Below are 26,009 nucleotides of genomic sequence, written 5' to 3'. Positions count from 1 at the left end.
AGATCAGAGCAGCAGGAAGCAGGGCAGCAGAGCAGAAAAGCAAGCCTTCCAAGTCAGCCTGTCCAGCAGAGTGTCAGTACTTGATGAAGCACAGCAGTTCTTCTGACACAATGTAGTAGGCCCAAAAGTGTCTGATTTGGTGCGGTCAGGGACCCAGCATGTATACCTAGTAGTGCCTTTAATAGAGGGGGTGACTTCAAAGAAGGGACCGTTGTGCACTTCAAAGAAGGGGCTTTGAAGTGCACACATGTCCTTTATTCCTACCACTGGCTATAGACTATCAGCAGGGGGTAATCAGCCCTTTGTGTGGGGATTAGGCACTGTCTATCCTGGTGTAAGTGTCAACCCCTCCCTCTGTTTCTTCCCAAGAAGAGCATTGAGAATGCAGATGAGTCCTCAGACACAACTCATCCTTCTGTATTTGTGACTGTCCAGAGGGAATGCAAAAAGTGTAGCTGTCACCCACCCCAGACATGCATTAAAGACAGGCTGCGGGCAAGCAGATTCATAAGGGCAGAGAAATGTCCACTTTCTAAAAGTGGTATTTCTAAAATAGTAATGTTAAATCCAACCTTACCAGTAAAGAGGATGTTTCATTGCCATTCCAAAGATGTGAAACAGGACCAGCTACTCCTTTCTAATTAGGAATGAAAGCTTAAATGTATATTAAGTTCCCAATATTATCCTATGAGAGTAGTAGGTGTCATAGTAGTGAAGAATGAATTGAGATTGTTTCACAATCAGGGCATGCAAAACTTAAAAGTACATGTCCTACCTTTTAGTAACACAGCATCCTGCTTTAGGGGCTACCTAGGGTCTACGTTGGGGTGACTTATGTGTAATGAAAGGGGAGTTTAAGGCTTGGCAAAGGGTTTTAAATGGCAAGTTGAAGTGGCAGTAAAACTGCATTCACAGGCTCTGCAGTGGCAGATCTGAGACATGTTACTTGTGTGGGTGGCTCAACCAGCTCTGCAGTCCCATTAGTAGCACTTAATTTACAGGCACATGGTATTTGGTATACCACTTTACGAGGTACTAACAAGTGCATCAAATATGCCAATTGTGTATACACCAATGTTACCATGTTTAGGGCAGAAGCCCATGCACTTTAGCACTGGTCAGCAGTGGTAAAGTGCTTAAAGTCATATGGCCAACAAAAAGAATCACAAAAAGAGGAGGTAAGCAGGTAAAATATTAGGGGAAGACAACTGTAGTAATTGACCAGGAAACAGTAGATGTCTTGAGTAGTTTATTGGCAGGTTACATGGAAGAGGAGCTAGAGAAAGCGCAGCCAGCTCCAACAGATCTTAACTCAAGAGTAAATAAATATACCTTCCACAGTATCTAGGCAGTAACAGAACATTCTTAAAAGAACTAGTACAGTACAATAGCAAATGTACAACATATTACAAACTTGATCTGAACACAGATTACCACAGCTACCTTAAGGATGACAGCTCTAACAATGCTCATATGGGAGATCCGAGAAGAAAGAAATAAAGGACTGATACTAGCATGAGTGTGAGAGATCCAGGGAAGAAGAGATGCACTTGTGATAGCATCAGTGCTAGGTGTCTATGGAGGTACAGATGTGGAGCAGATGTGAATACACCAGTGTGATGGATCAAGGGAGGAAGAGATGCAAGCAGATGTATTTCATCAGTGTAAGGGGTCCAGGGAGTGAGAGATGTGGGGGCAGAAGTGATAGCATCAGTGTGAGGGTTCTAGGGGGGAAGAGATGCCGGGCACATGTAATAGCATCGATGTGAGGGTCCAAGGAGGTACAGTCAGGGATCCATGGAGGTACAAACGTGGAGCACATGTAATAGCATCGATGCGAGGGTTCAAGGAGGTACAGTGAGGGATCCATGGAGGTACAAACGTGGAGCACATGTGATAGCATCGATGCGAGGGTCCAAGGAGGTACAGTGAGGGATCCATGGAGGTACAAACGTGGAGCACATGTAATAGCATCGATGCGAGGGTCCAAGGAGGTACAGTCAGGGATCCATGGAGGTACAAACGTGGAGCACATGTAATAGCATCGATGCGAGGGTTCAAGGAGGTACAGTGAGGGATCCATGGAGGTACAAACGTGGAGCACATGTGATAGCATCGATGCGAGGGTCCAAGGAGGTACAGTGAGGGATCCATGGAGGTACAAACGTGGAGCACATGTAATAGCATCGATGCGAGGGTCCAAGGAGGTACAGTGAGGGATCCATGGAGGTACAAACATGGAGCACATGTAATAGCATCGATGCGAGGGTCCAAGGAGATACAGTGAGGGATCCATGGAGGTACAAACGTGGAGCACATGTGATAGCATCGATGTGAGGGTCCAAGGAGATACAGTGAGGGATCCATGGAGGTACAAACGTGGAGCACATGTGATAGCATCGATGCGAGGGTCCAAGAAGGTACAGTGAGGGATCCATGGAGGTATAAACCTGGAGCACATGTGATAGCATCGATGTGAGGGTTCTAGGGGGGAAGAGATGCTGGTCACATGTAATAGCATCGATGCGAGGGTCCAAGGAGGTACAGTGAGGGATCCATGGAGGTACAGACGTGGAGCGCATGTGATAGCATCGATGCGAGGGTCCAAGGAGGTACAGTGAGGGATCCATGGAGGTACAAACATGGAGCACATGTGATAGCATCGATGCGAGGGTCCAAGGAGGTACAGTGAGGGATCCATGGAGGTACAAACGTGGAGCACATGTAATAGCATCGATGCGAGGGTCCAAGGAGGTACAGTGAGGGATCCATGGAGGTACAAACGTGGAGCACATGTGATAGCATCGATGTGAGGGTCCAAGGAGATACAGTGAGGGATCCATGGAGGTACAAACGTGGAGCACATGTGATAGCATCGATGCGAGGGTCCAAGGAGGTACAGTGACGGATCCATGGAGGTACAAACGTGGAGCACATGTGATAGCATCGATGCAAGGGTCCAAGGAGGTACAGTGAGGGATCCATGGAGGTACAAACGTGGAGCACATGTGATAGCATCGATGCGAGGGTCCAAGGAGGTACAGTGAGGGATCCATGGAGGTACAAACGTGGAGCACATGTGATAGCATCGATGCAAGGGTCCAAGGAGGTACAGTGAGGGATCCATGGAGGTACAAACGTGGAGCACATGTGATAGCATCGATGCGAGGGTCCAAGAAGGTACAGTGAGGGATCCATGGAGGTATAAACCTGGAGCACATGTGATAGCATCGATGTGAGGGTTCTAGGGGGGAAGAGATGCTGGTCACATGTAATAGCATCGATGCGAGGGTCCAAGGAGGTACAGTGAGGGATCCATGGAGGTACAGACGTGGAGCGCATGTGATAGCATCGATGCGAGGGTCCAAGGAGGTACAGTGAGGGATCCATGGAGGTACAAACATGGAGCACATGTGATAGCATCGATGCGAGGGTCCAAGGAGGTACAGTGAGGGATCCATGGAGGTACAAACATGGAGCACATGTGATAGCATCATTGCGAGGGATCCAAGGACTAAGAGATGTTGGGCAAATGTGATAGTATCAGTTTGAAGAATCCATGGAGGAGGAGATGCAGGGCAGAAGTGTTAACATCAGTCTAAGGGACCTGGGGAATACGAGATACAGGGCAGATGTGATAATGTGAGTGTGTAGGAAAGTAGGGGAGGAGATGCAGGGCAAGTTAGTTGCATCAGTGGAAGGGTTCCATGGAGGAAGAGATGCAGAGCAAATGTGATAACATCAGAGTGAGTGATCTAGGGAGAAACAGAGGCCAAGCGATGTGTTGCGTTAGTGTGAGCAATCCAGGGAGGAAGAGAGGCAAGGTCGATGTGATAGCATCAGTGTGAGGGATCCAGAGAAAATGAGATGTGAGCCCGACATGATAATGTTAGTGTGGGGGATTCAGAAAGGAAGATATTTGGGACAGATGAGATAACATCAGTGTCAGTGGAAAAAGGATGAAATATCAAAGGGAACTTGATATAATAGAGCTAGGACTATTGCAACGGCCTCCTGGCAGGAATAAAGAAGTCTTCTTTAAAGAAATTACAAAGTGTCCAACATGCAGCAGCCAGACTAGTTCTGAAACTTCCAAAAAGGTCCTCGGCCTCTGCAGCCCTCAACACGCTGCACTGGCTTCCCCTTCACAAGAGAGTCCTTTTTAAACTCCTTATCACAGTCTTCAAAGCCACTAGGAACACCGGCCCTCTCTATCTAGCCAAGCGCTTTCAGCGCTACATTCCATCGCGCTGCTTGAGGTCAGCTGAAGCTAATTTGATTGTAATACCTAGAATAAAACTTAAAACAAAAGGTGGCAAAACTTTTTCCTTTCTGGCGTCAAAGGTATGGAACAGTCTCCCCTTTAACCTTAGGCACGTCCCCACAGAAAGCCAGTTCAGGAAACTCTTGAAGACCTGGATTTTCCTCCAGCCCGACTCAGCAGTTCTTGCAGCCATCTGATCCACTCCTCGCCACGCTGGTTCTCTGATCGCTTAGCGCCAAGATGCTCCTTCCGGAGCGATAGTCGCACTTTACAAGTGTCAATAAATATAAAATATCAAATAGCTAGGGCCTTCATGGAGAAGAAACACAGGGTGCATGCCATATTATTACATAGCCAGGCGGTCTAAGGACACTGAGTTAAAGGGGGATACTAAGAGATTGAGCATCCTACGGAGCAGGCACAGGGCTGTCAATCCACAGACACATTTGCATGTGTAGGTGTAGCTTACACATGCAGACCCTTAACAAGTGTAAAACCACTTTAGAAATAAGATTTTCTTCAGAGTAAACAAACTTGTTTGAGGAGATTGGCAAAATGTTGCTGACCCATTTTGACCTGGTAAATGGTTGAGCTACTCATCAGTCGAGGGCAGGTGTAAATCCACTTCCATAGTGGGATTGTGCAGGGAACAGCCCCAAAAGTGGTGAAAATGCAGAGAAAGTGATTTTTCCCCATTGACAGTTTTTTTGTATCGATAAATAATTAGCACATACAAAGGGAAAACTCTTTCCTTTCCCCAGTGTCTGTCTGTAGTGGATTCCTGCTCCACATTTGCAGTTGGGTCTGTGATCATGGAACATATATCCAATCCACCAGACCACCAAGGCTTTAGTTTTTTGGGGGGAGCAGCCCCTTGGGCAAGGGTCAGTTCCCCCCTGCGGGTTCATTTTTGTCAGCAGATATGTCCACGGGAGGCAGGGGGGGAATCAAAACCCACTAGACACCAAGGATGACATTTTTTAAATTAGTGCACGGAGCGACCCTTTGGGCAAGGGTCACTCCCCTTTGGGCTATCCTTTTTTATATTCCACCCAGTGGGCAGATCAGTCATTTTTAGGCTGATCTGACCTCTGGGTGGGGCGGAAGCCCCCTAAACACCAGGGAATTATGTTGTGAAGGCAAGTAATCCCTTGGGTAAAGGTTGCTCCCCTTGGCCATTGTTTTTGTTTGTATTCCATCCTCCCCAATGGCAGATCGGGCTAAAAACAGACAGCCGATCTGCCCTCTGGGTGGGGCAGAAGCCAACTAGACGCCAGGGTCAGTGTGTAGGAGGGTCACCCTCTTGGGGGTCTTCGTTTATTTTGTATTCTGTCCCCCGAGGGCAGATAACGCCATTTTTAAGCATATACATCCTCTGTGTGGGGGAGCACAATCACACTAGACAACAGAGAATTGTGTTTTGAACTGGAATGACCTTTGGTGACCATATATTTTTTATTCCCCCCCCCCCCCCCCAGGCAAATTGCCCAATTTTAGATTGATCAGATGTTTTGCTTGCGCCTATCAGATAATACAGCTTCCACTCGATGGCTCAACACCCGGCGCAGCAAAAGACTTTAACACAAAACAAACAACACCTTTAGTAAAGGGTGTTATTTTACAAAATGGAAGGACTCTCTCTCTTTTAGAATAAGGCTTGGGGTTTTATTTTACACTGTGATCTCTAACAAAAAGGCTTTCTCAGATACCAAATGCACAAGATTCAAATACACAAAGAGGTATATATATGTTTATATGCAAGCAATTTGAACACACTTGGTAAATATAATGCATGAATAATACATATGAATAAACAAAACGGCAAATAATATGAGAGCATTACTCAAGCAAATATACTGGACGTTCTACAAAAGATCAGAAAGATATATACACTGAATAGATCAAATTAGAACTTTAGAGGAGCACCTTGACTCACTCACACATCTCAAAGAAAGCACACTCACTCACACATCACAAAAACAACACATCAAATGATCAAAGCCACCGGCTCACATCACAATGGCAATAATCAAAACTCAACACTTCACCTGGTGCAAAAACACTGCATCTGCATCTTAGCTCACTTCTGAGCAAGGGATTCACAGCCGGGGTTCAGAGCTCAGCAATAAGCATGGGCGGAATTTGCGAATTTGCGATACGCAAATTCGCGCTAATTCGTAATTGCGATTCGCAAAAATCTGCCAATTTTATTTACCAGCTCCGGAGCAAGAACTTGCCCATGTGGTCGCAACGGTCGCGAACATGTTGTTTCCACTTAACCAGCCTGCTCGCGATGCCTTTTTCCTGTTTTGGGTCGCAATGACGTGTTCATCAGCGAACGCAGAATCATGGTAAGTCAATGCCGCGCTCGCGAGATTGTATTTTTGAAGCGCGAACAAGAAAAAAAAATCCACCAACTCGCAAATTGCGTATTTTTGGGCAATTTCGTGCGATTTGCGGATTGCGAAATTGTCAAAAATTAGCAAATTCCGCGAGCGGAACACATTTTTTCGCCCATACTTACTCAGCAACCAGGCTGTCCCAAAAGAGACGAGTCCGTCCTCATTCGTATTCAAAAATCCCGTTTTCCGAGTCAGCAAGCCTCAGCTTTAGACACACTAGAAGGTTCGGGAAAGAGCTCCCCCCGGGCCTTAGGAATCTTACCAGGACTGACCAGGTTGCAAGCAAGCATTCCCATGGCAGGATGGAGTTCTCACGTCCCCTTCTCCAAATTTCGCATGTTCCAGCCTTTATCTTGATGAAGCTCACAAAGCCTTTGTGTACTTTAAAAATCCCTCACAAAAACAATAAGACCTTGAACGTGAATAACCCAAGCAACTTGCAAGTGCTGCTATTCACATAGAAAAGCTGAAGCAAGGCAAAATCAGGAAACAAGAATGACATGAGGCCATGTCAAAGCCAATAGTAAGAACTTCATAATTCTCATCAATGTACAACACAATGCACAATTGTGCACAAGTGCTTATAGATTCACACACTTCATCTCTCAATGTACAACACTGAGCACATGTGTGCATCACTGCCCAAAACACTGCACTTTAAAACTAAAAAGCACATTCCACAAATCTCTCTCCCTTTCACGCTTTCAAATGCACATCCCACATGTTCTATTCTTGGCATGGCTGTTCTACTCCATGACAGCTCCAACTGAAAGACTGCAAGATTACTTGTAAGAGAAGCAAGGCATATGCAGGACCGTCATACACCCAACTAGGATAAATTAAGACACTAAAGTCAGTTAAAATAGAGGTAGTCAAAGGTCATCACCGGTTGTCAAACCACAAGAGTGCCTCTAGCAGTACATCTGCCCCCTAGGGGTTATGGAATCCCACCATACATCAGGGATTTTGTATGGGAACGTCCCCTTGGGCATGGGTTGCTCTCCTTGGGCGCCATATTATTTATGATTTCTTTATTAGTCGATTGGGCCTCATTGTGGGAGGTAACACTTGAGTCACCTGGGAATAAAGTAATTTTGTCCTGAGGGATCTGCTTCTGGGGTAAGGTTTGCTTCCATCTGGTGCTGTCTTTTTTGCCATTGTCAATGCTCCTTTCAGGGAAATCAGTGTATTTTGACTGATATTTTATAAATTTTATTTGTGTTTTAATTTGATTTATTTTTTAATTTGTGAGCCAATCGTTTCTTTTGTCTTGGTGGTTAATCTTGTTTGTGGGTGCAGCTTTAGCAGGTCTTTAGTTTGTGGATTTGTTGTTGGTGAGTAACTCCTTTTGTAATCTTTTCACATACTGAATATCCTTGGCTGGTTTGTAGTTTTTTTTTTACTGCTGTACTAATGTTTGAATCTTTAGCTTTTTGTGTGAATATCTTTCAAAGTAAACTATTGATTTGTACATGTTAGGTGTAATCTTTTTTTTGTTTTTCCTTTTCAGTGGCACTTCTTTGGTGCTTGCTGTGTCAGTGCAGAATAGGTGCAGTTGATCCTTAGTCTTTCTTTTTTTGGCAAGTGTGTGGCATTATTTTTATTTTTTTAATGTATTGTATTTTTACAGTTTTCTATAATGTAAACAAGACCCTGGGTAGAGTATCAGAGCGCTTTACAAAGAAACAGAGTAATTGTAGAGACATTTCACACAAAACAAAGCAGACAAAGTATCAAAATATTTGTAAAAACGTTCGGCAGGTAGCAGACACCAAAAGGGAGATGATTTGTTCGGAGCAGTATGAACAAGTTCGAGTAAGTGTAAGTCAACAGGGTTCAACATTGTCATTAATGGGAGTGACAAGACAGTTTGGAATCGTAGACTGCTTCAGTTCCTTGCAGGTTAGTGAGAGCTGGTGTAGAGGTGAGGTCCCATACGGTGAGGAATGTGCAGAGTTAGGGGAGAAATGTTCTCATCAGGAATGATTCTGCTTCCCTATTGAATAGAGATTTTTCTGATTTACGGTGGTAGCCAGTTCCATATTCTTGGTGCCGCTCCGGAGAATGCTCTATCAGATGTTTTTTTCTTACTGAAACAAGAGGGTTTCAGGAGTAGATTGTCAGATCTTCTAAAGTGTCTGTTTCCTCCAGATAAAGTACATTTTTGGGATAGGTACAGAAGGGAATTGTGGTGTAGGGCTTTATGAGTGATGCAAGCCATCTTTAGGTGGATGCTAGCTTCATAGGGTAGCCAGCTGAGCACCTTCAGGTGTGACGATATGTGGTTGGATTTCTTAGATCCTGATAGGAGTCTTGCTGCTGCAATGAGACAGGCTTTTAAAGGGGCTATTGAGATTTTTGTAAGCCCCAAAAGGATAGCACATCCGTGCTCCAACATCAAACTCAATAAGGCCTGCATTGCCATTTTGACATTGTGGTTCTCGATAAATGGTTTAATTTTTCTGAGATAACTGAGGTAGAAGCGGGCATTTTTAGCCAACAAGTTGATGTTTGTTTGCATGTTAAGGTTCTTATCCACTGTAATTCGAAGCGATTTGGTGGAGGGCACCAGAGTCCGCGTGAAATTCAGAGCAGTAATCATCTTGGTCCATTCTTTTATCCCCAGAGATTTTTTAGGGGGGAGAGAAAATTCAATTTTTTGTGAGTTTAGCTTGAGGAAGTTGGTCATTACCCAGTGGATGGATTTTTGAGAGCTTGATTCATCATCTTTATCTCTTCAACTGAGAAAATCTTGATGTACAGTTTAGTGTCATCCGCATACATGTGGTATGACATGTTTGCCTGCTGTAGAAGTTCCATTAGTGGTTCAACATAGAGGTTGAATAGCGTGGGGGATAGGGTTGAGCCTTGTCTCTTTTTCATGCTGCAAAGGACGTTGGCTCCAGTGCCCGCCACAGTCTTGACACGTTCCGTTTCACAATTATGATTCCAAGTGTTACCCATATTCTCTCTTTGGTGTTTAGGTCAGAGGGACCCCATATATTCAGGAGGCACATCTTTATACCGTAATCAATCTTACAACTCATACCTTTTGCCATACACTTTGTCACCTAAGACCAATACATCTGAATATATGTACATTCCAGGAGTATATGCACAAAGGTGCCCTCCTGCCCGCATCTTCTCATGCATCCGGTTTCGGTTCTATAGCCCATCTTTACCATTGCAGGGCCAGCAAGATAAATTCTGTGGAGCATTTTCAGTTGTACCAGTCTCAGCCTAGAAGAGATAGCTACCTCCTTGGGGATAGCCAGTGCCTCAAGCCATTCTTCATCCTCCAGCCCGCCACGTCATGCGCCCACATATTTCTGAGCTGGAGAAGCGGGCTAGACATGTTATTGAATTGTTTCCTATAAGTCAAGGAATTGGGTTTCTCTGGCATGTACTCATCTAAAAGTCTGTCTTCTAACAGGGAGGATTCTGGTGACATCTCCCCCTTTGCTATCACCACTTGCAGTGCATGTTTAATCTGTATATATCTGAAATATTCTGTGTTAGCGAGTTCGTACTCCATTTCTAGATGGATAAAAGTGACTACCTCTCCTGCCTTCCACAGGCCTCCAACCTTAGAAATGCCAATCAAGTCCCATTGGTCGAAGCCTTTAGTTTGTCAGAGATTGCCAAGGACTTTCGTATCCCACAGAGGAGTAGTGATTTTACTCTCCCATTCAAGGCTCTTTGAAGCCACCCACCATACCTGTACCTCATGCAATGTGGGGCCCGGCAGGCTCAGTTTAGTGAGTTGGTATACACCACCCTCATGAAATCTCTCCCTGGGAGCAACCATCTATCCATTTGATGTCCAGGGTCCCCCTGGGGGCTATATAGGCACTGATTAATTACACTAAGTTATGAAGCCCAATAGTATCTTTTGACATCAGGGAGTACAATTCCCCCATCATACCACCCTTGTGTGAGCTTCTGAAAGGATATCCTGGGTGCCTTCTCAGCCATAAAAGTTCTCTCTTGGCACCTTCTATAGATTTAAAATAGTTTGCCCCTACTCCTAGCCCTCAGCCCATTTTAGTCCTCTAATAATAGGGTATTTTCTTATCCACATTGCCAACGGCTCCAACATCAGGGCAAAGAACAATAGGGAAAGAGGGCAACCCTATCTGGTTCCTCTCCCTAGTGCAAACACAGTAGCTGAACCCAGCTCAAAAAGCCTGGGCCAAATCCTAATTTCTTTAACACTGAGAACATATAGGACAATTCAATCGTGTCGAAGGCCATGTCAGCATCAAGTGATACCACCACCGTGTCTTCCCACATTGTATTTACTCGATCATTCACTCCATGGGGTCGTCGTAAGTTAAAAGAAGTATTCCTGGCCGGCATAAAGCCGGACTGGTTCAGGTGCGCCAATTTGGTTATAACTTGTAGTAAGCGGGTGGCCGGTATTTTCGCTAGGATTTTGGCTTCTGCATTAAGCAGTGACATCAGCCTATATGAGGAGCATTCGTTCTTGGCTTTCCCATTTTTTTGGATAACCACTATGGTTGCTAATCTCTGATCTATTGGGAGTGTACCTACCTCTCGGCTCTCCTGAAACATTGCTCTCAGATAGGGCTTAACCCTCCTAGGGGTGAGTTTGAATAATTCAATAGGCAAGCTTTTAGGGCCCATTTCCTTGCCTGCCCTCAAATCTTGCATAGTTTTTTCAACCCCTGTAGTTACTAAATCCTGCTCTAGTTCTTACCGGTCTTCATCAGAGAGCATGGGTAGGGAGATGTCTTTCAATAATACGTCTGCGTCCTCTCCCATGTGAGTTGTTCGGGATTTGTAGATCTGACCATAGTAGTCCCAAAATGCGTTGTCAATCTTTTGTGGCTTGGTACGTATATTTCCAAATTCATCCATAATTTCTACCATTAATCAACTGGCTTGCTCTCTGTAGTTGTAGTCCAGCCATGGCAGTAGCTTCCCGGCCTTGCCCCCACCTCATAAATTCTACTGAGTGGTGCCCGATATTGTGCTTTAGCAGCATCCGTGGATATTCTTTTGTCTTTAACTTCAAGGTATGCCTGACCTTCTCTGTGTTAGTATCTCGTAGTTTCTCTTCCAATTCCAGTATATCTGTTTCAAGTCTTACTAGTGCTCACTGCTTTTCTTTCTTGATTCCTGTGATCAGGGACATAGCATAGCCTCTAATTATGACTTTGAAGGCCTCCCACAATGTCTGTTTGGAAGCAACCAAGTCTTCATTCTCACTGAAGTAAAGTTCGGTTTCTCTCACTATTTTTCCTTTATCAGGGTGATCCTAAGATACCAAGGATTTATTGGGGCTATTCTTCTGGTCCATGGCTCCCCAACTTCTATCAAGGCCCAGTTGGTCAAATGATCTGATATTCCCCTAGCTAGGTGTCTCACTTAACTGATCTGTTCTAACTGGTCTGCTGGTGTTATGATATAATCTATTCTAGACATGATGTGGTGGGCCCCTGAGTAAAATTTGTACTGCTGCTCTATGGGATAGTGCACCCTCCATATATCAATTAATCCCATCACTTCTAGGAAATTATGGATTTGTGTATGAGGAGGTGGCAAGTCCCTTGGAGGCCAGCGATTAGGCTTATCTGAAACGATTGAATTGAAGTCACACCCGACAAGGAATATCCCCTCTGGCAGGGTAAGCAGGAGGTCACCCAGGTCCTTGAAGGCGGGGGTCCGAAGGGCAGGTGGCATGTTTACTGATACCAGACTTAATATGTGACCTCCCTGAAATTGCTACACATCTATCCAAGTTATCCGTCCATGTCTGATCAATAGCCATCTGGAAGCTTTTCCGCATCTTAATACCCACTTCCTGAGATCCGGTGCCAAACGCAGAGTGTGCCACCAGCCAAAACCCCACCTGGTCAGTGCCTTGCAGGCATTTCCCAACAAGTGTGTCTCTTGGAGTAAAATCACATCAGGTGAGTGTTGTTTTACATATTTCAATACTATGCCTCTCTTTAGCTTATCCCCCAATACATTCACGTTCCAGGACAACAATTTAAGTCCCTGTATATAAGTGGTCCAATTTCAAATTACAGCAATACTTTGCTTCATCAATTGAGTCCATCCAGGCCTCCTGCAGTCCACCATTCCTGTCTGCACGTGAACCAACCACCCACCCGTTCAGCATCAATTGTCAGTGAAAAACCTTTTTGATATTAGAAACTCTTGTGGGACCCAATCTCTTTCCTCATTTTCAACTCCCTAGTCTCTGTGAGGGGACAGACCATGCATTGTTCAAAACCTTACTTGTATGTGCACTGGGAGAAATGAGTCTCACTGAAGCCAAAAAGGAATGGAATCCCCAGATTATAACAGTATAAAATACAATCCAGTTATTTTGGGGTGCGTCAGCCAGAGGGTGTAGTAAAGGCAGGTATTTGCGTACATTGCTATGTTAGCATAGGCTTATTAGAAGTTTAAACGCCATTTTACCTTTTTGCTGCTTTTGCACACAACACTATACGTAACTGTTGCTGTAAGTTAGGTTGCGTGAAGTGTTTCACATGAGAATGGCTTGTTTTCAATGTTCCTAGACTTACATCTCGACCTTAGTCTGCACAGTGAGTGCTGAAGCCTCCAAGGTTATCGTAACAATGTTAGGTGTTGTTCGGGCTGATCCGCTCATGCTCTAGACACAACATGCACGCAGCTGCAGCTAGCTGAAATTCTGGCGCCTTTAGTATTGCACTGCATACATGATTTTAGGCACTTGGAGAAAATCCATTTCCAGAGAGAGAGAGAGATTTTGAAGATCCTGATGCGATTCACTTCTGCTGATCTTCGAGGTATGGGGTCCCCTATTCAGACCTAAGAGACCTTCTATATTTTATAAAACATAGTTGGGGAGGGTGGCATACAAGGCACTATAAGACCTGTTTCTACCATCATTATAATATGATTTCTCAGTTTGTGTTTTATGGAATTGTAACAATGCTGATCATATTTTTTTTAATCGTATGCCTGCTTATCTTAGCAAAAATACTGCATCTTAGAGCACGTCGTTAAAATAAACATTTTAAACTTCATTGTGTCCCTTTTTACCCATGTTGTGGACTGGTATGAGAATAACAAATGAAAGAGTGTTCTTGATTCCTACAATTCCTGAAAGTAACCTAAGTTGCATGTTCTTGGTTGTCTAATCATTGGTTACTTTGCTATAGGGCGAAGAGCTAATGTGACACTGATGCTAGTCGGTTAGAAGTTCTAGGTAAGGAGGTGAGTTTTTTGGTTCAACACATTTCACTGATGTCCTGGGTCTCTGTGCACAGTTCTGTGTATGAGCATAATCCCTGCAATATGGCGCACCTAACATAGTTGTCTTATTTTGATAATCTCGAGTAGTGGGTATATCGGTCCACGACCCCTCTCACTATTGTTTCTGTTTGACAGTGGTGACGGATTGACCTACCTATAGTTATATAGGTATTTTCATGCTTGATAATTTAAAACGGTTCATACTTTGAATTACAACCCCTTAGTGCTACAATTCTTTTGCAATGTCTTTTCTCTGCTGTGTCCTATGGCTGACTTTGAGATCCCTCAACATAGGAGTTAAAGTTGAAGTTAAAGTTAAAATTTCTTGATATAGCGCACTGTGACCTAGCGGCTTCCTGGCGCTGAAGTAGAAGGCAAGGAAGAGTGGAATTCTACTGAGAGGAATCAGCAGGAGTACGCTTGAGAAAACAGGAAGGTCTTAAGGGCCTTGCAGAAATGAAGGTAGACTGGGATTGATCTAATGGACAGTGGGAGACTGTTCCAGAAACAAGAGGCTAGTACAGAAAATCGAGTGCCTCCAGACTTGGATCTGCGGAAACGCGGGACACTGAGAAGGGCTTGATTGGAGGAGCGGAGGGTACGGTTGGGGGTGTAGGGGCTGATGAGGGAATTAATGAAGGCCGGGGCAGTGCAGGCATGGGCCATGAAGGCCAGACAGCCCATCTTGAAAAGGGTTCTCTGGCGGATGGGGAGCCAGTGGAAGGATTTCAAGACCGGAGTGATGTGGAGGAACTTGGGAAGGTGCAGGATAAGACGGGCGGCCTGATTCTGAATAGCCTGAAGGCGGCGAAGTTCGTAGGCTGGAATGCCCACGTAGAGGCTGTTCCCGTAGTCGAAATAATAAGTTTGAGGGCATCAGAGGAAAAAAAACGGGACACTTTCCGAATGATCCGGAGGGAAAGAAAACAAGAGGATACAACTGAACTAATCTGGGCATGCATGGAGAGGTCCCGGCTGACTTTGATGCCCAAGATCTTAGCAGAGGCCGCTGGCATGGGTGGGGGGACAAAGGTGGAGGGCCAGAAGGCAGCAGACCAAGGGGAGGTTGTCGGGCCAGTCAAGACCAGCTCCGTCTTGTCCAGATTGAGTTTGAGTTGGTTAAAGTTCATCCACTCAGATATGAAATCTAGGGTAGAATGAAATTTAGGTAGGGAGTCTGAAGGAGAGGAAAGATCAAATACCAGCTGGAGGTCGTCCGCATAATTATATACGGAGACCCCCATGTCAAGGAGGGAGAGGATGAGGGGATGAATGTAAAGATTGAAGAGGAGGGGCGACAAGGAAGAACCCTGGGGGAACCCGCAGGGGCCAAGCGGGAGGGGGCAATAAAACCGGAAAGATGGACCGCCTGAGTCCGTTCTGTGAGAAAAGAGGCGAGCCAAGAGAGGGCAGTACCCCGAACGCCCGCTGCGCGGACACGGTCAAGAAGAATGGAGTGGTCAACCGTGTCGAACGCAGCGGACAGATCGAGGAGCACCAAGGCTTGAGGTAGATTTGAGTCAGCCTTGCTCTTTATTTCATCTAGAACGGACAGGACCACTGACTCAGTGGAGTGGGCCGGGCGGAATCCCGCTTGGTGTGAGGCCAAAAGATGGTTTTCCTCGATGAAGGTGGAGAGGCAAGTCGTGATATAGCTCTCTAAGATCTTCCCGAAGTACGGAAGAAGGGAGATGGGTCTGAAGTTGGATGGGAGGGAGGGATCTAAGCCAGGCTTTTTTAGGATAGGGAAGACTATGGCCGATTTAAACGATTTCGGTACTAGGCCAGAGGACATAGAAGCATTGAGAAGGGAAAGAGGGGATGGGGCAGTGAGTGAAGAGCTCTCTCAGAATGCGAGCTGGAACACAGTCGGCCGGGGAGCCTGACTTAACTTTCTGGAGAAGCTCAAGGAAGGAATCCAGAGAGATGTGGGGAAATTGATGAAGGAAAGAAGAAGGTGGGGCAAGAGCGGGGGAAGGGGGTGGCGCAGAAATTGGAGGGTGGCCGTCGAAAATCATTTGCTGACGTACGGCGTCACTGTGGATGGCATGGTGGTAGTTTTCGTGGTGAGTGCTGAAGCAGCAAACCCGTTTGAGCTTTTCTACTCATTGGTTACCTTTCCTGCAGTCAATGCGGATTGCGTTTATGCTCCCACAACCGTGCCTCTAAACTACACCCCATACAGGACACTGGAGATTCCAATTTCAGCTTCGCAACATCGAATTTGGTTTAATGGCGCCCTTCCCCAATCGGTAACGGTGGTTCGGTAGGGCCCTTTGCCTATTCCCGGGGGTAAGTGGCCGGTTTTGGCCGGTTACACGCTGCATCCGCGTTGCATGCAAGTCACTATTGATGAGTTGTGTGTGCTCTATACCTCTTTGGTTGTAGTTCACCTGGCTCTAGTGCAATACGTTTCCCGCAACGTCCAGGTGGGGCCACCTGATGCTGCGGCACAACCAGCTGGTCATGCGGGGATGAAAATGAATCCCGTCATGGTTAATTCAGTCATGGTTAATTCAGTCATTGGCAAGCGGCCCCAGGATAAGGAAGATTTACCTTTTTGGCTTGCTGAGACATTTGACCAGCTGGAAGCTGTATTTCCTATTACGACTCCATTTGAGAAACACAGGATTTTAACGATAAGTTTGCAGAAAGACTTAATACCAGAGGTACCTTATTGTGAAACCTGGGGTAAGATATCTGCAACAGTCTGTACTAAGTGTTTTGGCACTCATGGCTGTCCTATCCTCCGTCATTAAGTGTGTCCAAGATGAACACGGAGTGCAGGCGGCTGTTGAATTGGGAATGAGACTCGTTAGAGCATTTGAGGTTGTTTCCGATCTGATCCTTGCTAATGTCAAGGGAGATGCAGTAAACTTCCAGGTGTCGTATGCTCTGTACGATGTCCCCGATGCGATAAACCCAGAAAGTTACCAAAAATCATTTCAGAGGCTTATAAAACCATAGGCCGCAATTGTTTGGAGGTTAAGCCTTTTGTAAAAGCAACACAGAAGCAAACTCGGGAATAGAAGTCTACTAAAGATGAACGCCCCAATTTTCCAAAGCAGAATTGGAATAGGAATAAAAAACAGGGGAAAAAGCAACAGAAACAGGGCTCACATCCTTCTTCGCCAATACCTGCGTCTTCTGAGCGCACATATGATTTACGTGACCGCTCTAATATTAAGTCACCTGATCGTTTTCAGGTACCTGATCAATGTTCTCCTCACTTTGCAGGGTACATCGGTCTCACCAACCGGTGGAGGAGACGGCTGAAAAGGTCGGGGTGCCAAACAAAGCTGTGAGCAGCCCCGCAAGACTGACGGTAAAGGCAAGCAAGACGACTTTCAGCGTCATCGACCCCAGTTTCAGAATGAGAAGGTTGCATTTTAATAGCGAGACATGCCACGGATCGTGAGAACACATCTTCGGAACCTGACATGGGCGCTGATGCTAGACAGAGTGGTGGAAATTACAGTAGTGCGGGAAGCATTGCGTCCATTTCTGAAGGTGACAGCAACTGACATGTTTGTTACTATTGAGACAGCTGACACTAGAGTGGCTCCCCCTGAAAGACTCTATGAAATGGTCCTTTAAATAGAAGGAGACATATAACGTACTATAAAAGGGGTATTTTGGGAAAATTTAACGACTACCTATGACATTTTGTTGGCGGAGGCCGACTGGCCCCCACCTTTTGTCCTGGCCGCTCCCCAAGGGGAGGAGGTAATCCTACCTGCTTTTGCTCACACAGTGCTGAAGGAGCAGGCCCTGTATTTTGCAGAGGAGTGGGCTAAGGTGCTTGCACCGGCGTTGTACCGTACTCAGTGTGGATGGGACAAATGTTCCCACAGACATGAGATACCATTGTGGCCTATGCCACAGCCTCAATCCCAATGTCCCATGTGATGTGAAACGAAAGCTCCCGTGGCTAAAATCCTTGAACAATTGGAGTATAAATAAGTGAGGGTATAGGTCATCTTTTTCTGACAACATTTGTCTGTAGTTTAATGTGAAAATTGTCTGTTTATAGGAGGTTTACAGAGAAAACATTTGTAATATAGCGGTGCACCTACCAAATATAAACCAATAGACTATTACCACAATTTAATTTCCGTCTTTATTCGATCATAATCAATCATAAAAGACTAATTAAGACAAATACAATATAATATAAAAAGGCATACCATTTCATGCAAGAATATTTTGTTAAAAAAAAGCATGTCATATAAAATTCCAAGGCTATTAGAACAATGATTAGGTTTAAAAGGGAGAATTCAGGGTCAAAAGCTATTAATGCATAATTACACAGAGCTTGGTTACAGTCTTCAATATTGGACTGAATGGCGTGGGGGAAACTTGCGTACACAAATGCATAAACAGATAGATTACTTAATTCCTTGCAGGTTTTTCCTTCTAAGGACCCAAGTCCAGCTCAGAAACTTAGCCATAGCAACAACTATGACTTCAGAAGTTTCAGTTAAAATATCCGGGGCCGTTTGACAAGATCTAGTCCCAAACTTTGTACAAACCGGCTTAAGCCATTTTAGCCGAGGGCTCTTGTAGGCAGGGCACACAAACAGGACATGCGATAGGGTCTAGTCCTCAGTTAAACAAGTGTCACATTTTATATCCTGGTCATCCCGCCACTTTTTATTAAACGATTTTAGGGGGAGTGTTCCCACTCTAAATGGTGGAAGAGTTTTCTTTCACCAGGGCGTGTGATCATATCTCAATAGGCCTCCAGTTTATGCTCACACTTATATTCAAGAAAGAGGCCTGTGAGGGAACCACTAGTAACCGAGGACAACGACTTTACATAAACCTTGTCCCTATATAAGGTTTTAAGATCTCTTTTAGAAGGAAAGGAATTCCCCTCTGGGTCCTCCCACAGGTGAATTAGGCCCATTTCAGATAACAATGCCTTAATCTTTTGTAGCCAAGAAATTTTCTTTGATTTGTCTGCTTACCTAATGTACTTAACAGCTTTTGCATAAGGTGCTATCTCCGGGGTTATCCAAAGTCTTCGCCAATAGGCAAGTGGTCTAAAACCCGCAGCCTCCTCAAAAGAAATCATCCTAGATCTAAAAGTAGGGGCCTCAAAGGAGAGGATTGAGGAAGGCCGGTCAATGCCCTCAGGAACTTGTTCTGGGCTAAGACTAATGGTACTAAGTTTTTGAACCCCCAAAGTTCCATCCCATACATTATTTATGCTCTAACCATGACTATTACATAAATGAACCATGCGTAATTCTACAACTGCAAGGGTTCTATGCGTGTATCACTTTATTATACCATGAGTACTGCCCGTGTGATTACAGAACCAATAAGGCCCTGCCTAGCACCACCACGATTTCAGGGACTGCCGAGGCCCATCCTGCATATTTAAGTAAAGCCCCAGAAGGTGGCGATACCCGGACTTCAGTTGGCCTTGAAGCCCCCTGAACAATTAGTATAGAATACCCGAGAAGGTGGCGGTTCCCTACACTACGAAATTTCTCTGTGCACTTCCGCACCTAATTTACATGTGACATTAAGATACCCAGACCTACAGAGACCCCGCAATATAATATTAGGATTAGCCACAGAACATTACCCACCAGGAGCCTAATTTAAATCAACGAGTGAGACCCCGTTTTTTTCTCCATTTTTACCATCCGGATTAGCTCTATTGAAGCAATACAAGGTTTTCCTCCTCTCGCTTCACTGATGATCAATAGAACACTATCAAATATACTTATACACTTATATTAACATAACACACCAGCACACGTCCTATTCAGTTATGCAGTCATCCTACTCAATTTTGCAAACAATGTATCCTATTTACATTTACTCAGCTACACACTTATACAAATAGCACCTAATGTTTCCGTAGAGATAGTAACTCATGTGTTATGAAATCACTATTACAAATATACAGTTATCTATACATTCACTCATGCAATCAATGACTTTTATGTACACTTATTTATATACAACAACTGTCACATACACTGCCTTTTATTGTTTCTACTTTGTTGGACATGTACCATTGAGAAATGTGTTTTGCTCATCACCACACCCATAAAGATATTCAGTCACCTAAACAAGTATTATAATACGCAGTCTTAGCCTAATATACGTACTGAATTTACTATTCACATATCTTTGGGCAGTCACAGATCCCCCACCGAAGCACACATAGATTCACTCTCTATTACAAATAATCAGTTAACTAATCAAACACTAATATAGTCTTTCACATAGCTAGTAACCAACTGGTACAGCACTTTACACAACAACTGAAAAAGTAATACAGATATTCTCACAGTTTAGTCACTATCTAATATATTTAGTGAGACACGATACATTAGTCAAGTAAACAGTCAATCACACTGCTACGAAATCCTCCCTCAGGATAGGTATATATCCACTGATTCTAAAATGCAGATTTCTATATATATAATACATGTTTAAATATCAAACCAAACCACATTCACTGGATGATGTCATCAGTGATGTCATCAGTGAAGTCATTTGAGATGTCATCAGTGATGTCATCAGTGATGTCACTGACCATGTCATGAATGATGTAATATGTGACATCATCACCAGTGGATTGTGGGTGCGAGAGTTACAGTTAGTACAACTAACTATAACAGTGGAATTTCAATGGGTTTGTATGAGTGAAATGTCCAGCTAACTAGAACACCCATGAAACCTACGTTTTTTTCAATGAATATATATATATATTTATATCCGCTCAAACTCCACCTCCTTGTGAAGCACTCTCGGGTGGGTACGATTATGTGGCCGTGGAATCCAGAAATTCGCGCTGTGTTCCCTCAATTCAAAAAAAGACAACTCGCACTCATGGGGGCGTTTGAAAACTTTATGTAGCTGGGTATGAAATAAAGTTTCCAAATTGAGGGAACAGAGCAAGAATATATATTTATATGTATATATATATATATGTATATATGTAATTTGTTATGCATTTATCACATTTTAAAATAAACTAAATTTATTAGTTTATTAATTGTTTTAAAGTAAATCTACCTGTACATATTACATTTTTTATATATGTATGTTTATTTTTTAATTCCATTTATTTATTATATTTGTTAAAATATACATTACTTCTAAATAAAAAAAATTAAGTTAATATTATTGTTTAATTTATTTAACATTATTTTATACATATTAAAAAATGATATTTTTTAGATCATAATTAGTTTTTTCAATATTTTTATACTTCACATATAAAGATAGGATGTCAATATTTTTGACATCGATACCTATCTGTCGGTATTTGTGTATGGGGATATTTTGGTAATCAATATTATGTCAGTGATCCCCCCCCCACACAGTTAGTCACCCTGTTTTATGTAGAGAAGGCTGCTGCCTGGCATCCAATCCAGATGCTGAGCTTAACATTGTGAGTGTTATGAAGATTTGTTGATTGGTCTTTGAGGCATGGAGCCACATTGTCTCAGTCCACTCAGATCTTGTGAGAAGCCAACCAGACTACTGCACATCAGTATTTGATCTGGAAGACTTCTACCCGGATGTGCCAGTGAGCAGTGCCAGCAACACCTCATATTCTAGGGAATGCACAGAAAATAAAGCTGCTACTCCCAGTCACATGGGGCAAAGGATTGTTGCCGGACCTAATCCTCATACCCTGAGAGATGAATCACACTACACTACACCACCAAAAAACACTACATTCCCACAACTTTGACTGCCAGAATTTCTTATTCCCAAAACATTTGAGGATCTGGTTCCTTGGGTGAATCTCTTCAAAAGACCAGAGCAGACCCACCCTAACCTAGACTCTCACTGCACCAACAAATCACATCTTCTGAACTTTGGCATAGGGTATATCACAGGCTATTGAGAACTAAAGACTTAGCTCAATTACTGTATCACAAAGACTAGAAAAGCACTTAAAGTCATAGTTTAAGCTTAAAATTATATAATTAACTTTATCTGAATGAAGTTGCAAATGGCTCATTGAAAAAGTCATTTGCAAGGGAAGGAAGATGTATTATTGTGTCAACAGCAACCATTGTACGTGGTTAGTAACCCTGATTATATTGGCAATTTCATAAAAATGTGGTCCACCCTGCACACATCACAAGGTGGGTGACCTGCTGGCCCATGAGGTCAGCACAGGCTCTGGTCTCTGCTCCCCTGATAAAGTGCTGCCACTTGCATTGAGAGACCCCGCCCCTCTGGGGAGGACCTGTGATCTTTCAGAGCATCCACTGCAGCGGTGCTGCTCCGAAGGCTGAAGAGAGAGCTATAACAGTTGTTTTTTAATTCTAAATTATACTTGTAAGCTGGAGTTTTTTCTTGAAAAAAATAAATGCCAGTGGTCCTGGAATATAAGGAATTGTGTCCCTGACTATGGGAGTCAGACAGTTCCCCTGCCATAGATCACCAGGCCTGGCATGGCAACCCAGGGCAGATACATGCAGGGACCATCACTGCCCAGGGCAGCACTGGCTTCTGTTGCTGTGAACTGGTGGCCATGTGGAGGGCGAGCCGTCTGGTTAGACTCTGCTGTTGGAAACCTGACATTCTTCCACCTCTAAATGGGGCGGGGGATCTGAGGTGCTTATGTTTGAAGGGCATCAGCCGACAGTAAGTCACTTTTTTCATGCTTTGGCAGCGCTAGCCCCTCAATCATATCTACAAGGTGACGCGAAGCTACTTTGATTGGCTTTGAAAGGACTCATAGATATGGAGTAAGACAAAGCAGTACAAACCCCTGCCTTGCCGTACATTAGCATCAAGGAGGGTATTCCATGGGCATTCCAGTGGGTTTTCCCACACAGCACCCATGGATTTTGACCCTGCCCCAGATTTACATAATCACGTAAACCTGGGGCAGCGCAAGAACTTTGTTCCTCATTTTTCTTCTTTCCACGTGTGCTGCGTTATGAAGCACACACAGAAACAGGAACACACCTTGTAGGATTGTTTTGTGCAGGAAGGTGCCCCTTCCACCCCAAAAGAAATCCTGCCTTCAACGGAGGCACTCTTGCACCATGGTGCAGGGGATCCTGCGTTGGTGCTAGGCTGCTGAAAAAGCACCAGCACAGGGGGAAAGTACATGAATGCGCCATAAGTCATAAATACGGTGCCTTCCTGCCCTTTCAATTGGCATAGGGCAGTGAAGCACCTCTAAAGGGTCTTTTCTCAGAAGGCAGAAGCTCATGCTCAATAAAAAAATGTCTTGACTATTTTAACCCCTTCTATGCTGATGACGGCCCCCGTCCGTCATGCATCACGGTGGGCGTGTGCTGATGACGACTGGGGGCCGTCATGATCCTACCCACTCTTAAAAACAGCCGCACAGGCGCAGAATCGCGGCCGCGCCCAAGGGGTTAAACTTTACTCCATGAGCTAGAGTATTTTCATGAAAAACAGAAAGTCAATGGTCATGGAATTTATGGTCTACAATAGAAACCCCACATTGTTCCACCTCTATATGGGACCGGAAGACCGAGGGCCCCATTTACAAGCCCATTGTGCCACTGGTGCTTCACTCCTATTAACAGACCTTCATGGCAACGCGCTAGTCCATATTTACAAGGCCACGTAAAGTCACCCTGCATGAGTTTCATGGCCGTAAATCTGGGTCCCTTTCACTCATTGTTCTGCATGAAAGGGGCATTCCATGCGTGTTGCTGTGGGTGTTCCAAACCAATGGACATGGAACTTGACGCAGTCCCAGGTTTTCAAAATGTTGTGAAACTGGGATACATCAGACTCCTACGCCTCCCCAGGGAGCCGTAAGGAGGCACGATGAAGAGAAATACTATTGTTTCTCCTTGTTTTGCCTCGTACCTTGTTGCTCGTTCTCTGTGTATTGCATTCTGAAGCAAGCATATAAAGAGGAAAATGCCATTGATGGTTATTTTTGTGCAGGAAGGTGCACAACAACAATCATTTCCACAGCACAGATAACCTTGTAAAATGATGCACGGGCGCCTGTGCTAGCGCATGGCAGCCAATAGTATGCTGGCTCAGGGAAACGCACTGGGATGCGTTGTATTGTTGTTAATACAACACCTCTCTGTGCATTGAAAACGACGCAGCACCGCGCTGCATCATTGTCTTGTAGATGAGGCCCTGAGAGTTCAGTGAGACAGCTGACCTGTGATTTCTTTTCACAAACCCGCAATGAAGCAACAATTACTCATCTACTTGATTACTTTTGCTCTTTCACATCCATTTGGTTCTCACCTTTTTCCAAGTTTGTTCCCAAATCATACAGGCCATTAGCCATTACCTGCTTAAAGTCGGGGTGCCAATGAATGGCTCGGTCATCAATGGTGAGCTGTTCCTCCCCGGAAGGGCTTCGATGGTAGCTTCCCACTTTGATCCTCGTAGCATTAGCGCGGCCGTAATAAATCCAGCTGGAAATGACAAAGTGCGTTGGCGGATCCCCTCGATCATCGAAGTAGATTTCATCCCCAGAGGAAGTTTTAAAATGAAGATCCCTCATGTAATGATGCAACTAGAAGAAAAGTGATAAATAGAAAGAGGACACAGCAAATAAATAACCAGTAAAAAACGTTATTGACTGTGCGATTACTTAAAATCTATACAGTATAGAACACATAAACATCACCCCCCACCCAAAATACCCTACCCCATTTAAAACCCTGTATTCAGTTTTAAGATAGTGCAATAACTGTTTTTACTGCTTCGTGACCCTTAAAATTTCAGTTAAAAGGCAAAGCAAGCAAAAAAAGAGAAAACCTCAGAGAGTCTCAAGTTGTGTGAACGTTCAACAGGGTTATTCTCTCCATGATGCCAATTGTCAAATAGAAGGATTCTTAAAAAGCCGCCTGTGAGGCCCTGGACAGGTTTCTGATTCCAGTGATTCCAATGGCTTTGCAAGAAATACCTAAACTAGGTGACAGCTAGCATGATTAGAACACCAGATGGTTCTCGTTGCTAAATAACAGGGTCCTTAAGTTCTGTGGCCTTTTGGTGGGAATCAAGTGCAGTTCTAACTTGATGGATAAACTTACCAACCCTAGCAAGTAGACAAGTCGTAATTTCTGAAAAGCACCAGTCTGAAGCCTCTCTGCAAGTTCTATGCCCAAATTCCGTAGGGCCGGGCGCAGCAAACGGTGGCGATCGCTGGACAGTTTTGTACAGCAGCATAAGAGGTGTAACCAAGATTCTCTACAGTAGTTACATAATCGGCAGGCAATGGTACAGTCAGTTCGTGCCCATTTTGGGTTAAAATCCATGATCCTAAGGGCCAGGAGGCGCAGATACAGAATTTTCTTTCTTGCTTGAGTAGACAGTGAGTCTAGCAGGTATGGTTGGGGTTTGCCGGGAATGTATTACTTATCCAGGGCCAGTGTGAGAGGGTTGTCCCGGAGTGATGACCGATCCAATTCAAACGAAATGGTCTGGACTTGTCGCTTTACAGCTTGGGCCCAGGCAGGATAAGGAATTTCACGAAGGGGCAGGCTCTTTCCCTCAATTTTCAGTAGGTCAATTCCTTGTTCCAACTTAGAGTGCCATGGGGAGTCCGCTTCTCCAAATATAATTTTTAAGAAGTGTTTAAGAATATTTTCAGGGGCTTTCAGTACTCTGATATAATATTTTAGCAAGTCCCCCTGTAATACCAACTCCGAGCGTATCAAGCCTATTTCCAGCCTTAGCCTAGTGTTCCTTGCCTGTCTGGGGGCCTGTGACACAGACTTGTAGGCTTTCACCTGGGCCGCATTGATAACTTTCTCAATTGCTCCTGGATAGGCTAGGTGGCCATACGTGATAGCAGGAATCAGTTTTGCCCTAAGAACAGTCAGCATCGGTTCTATTGATGGACTAACTAGGCGATGACTAAGGCGTCTAAGGGACAAGGGGCCCGATGTAGGTCGGTCGGTAACGGCCGAAAATCGGTATTTTCGGCCGTTACCGACCGGTATTTGAGCTTTGGTATGTAGGGACACATATTTTACAGAATCGGTAAATTTACCGATCGGTAAATTTACCGATTCTGTAAAATACCGAATCGGTAGTTATACCTATTCGATATTTTTGATATGTAG

At 44.3% G+C, this 26,009-nt stretch overlaps 1 protein-coding gene across 1 annotated transcript in view; it reads right to left on the bottom strand.

Annotated features, from left to right (window-relative positions):
* The window catches only part of LOC144784228 (vomeronasal type-2 receptor 26-like), a 217,374-nt gene that overhangs the window by 27,518 nt on the left and 163,847 nt on the right, over positions 1–26,009 (bottom strand). Inside the window, exon 4 of the mRNA XM_078662877.1 lies at positions 24,227–24,454. Within this exon, the coding sequence (XP_078519003.1) occupies positions 24,227–24,454 (228 nt within the window). The remainder of the gene's footprint in view (positions 1–24,226; positions 24,455–26,009) is intronic.

The sequence above is a fragment of the Lissotriton helveticus genome, chromosome 10 (genome assembly GCF_964261635.1).
Source record: "Lissotriton helveticus chromosome 10, aLisHel1.1, whole genome shotgun sequence".
Taxonomy (NCBI): domain Eukaryota; kingdom Metazoa; phylum Chordata; class Amphibia; order Caudata; family Salamandridae; genus Lissotriton; species Lissotriton helveticus.
Note: the sequence above shows the minus strand (reverse complement) of the source record. Positions and strands in the feature narration are given on the sequence as shown.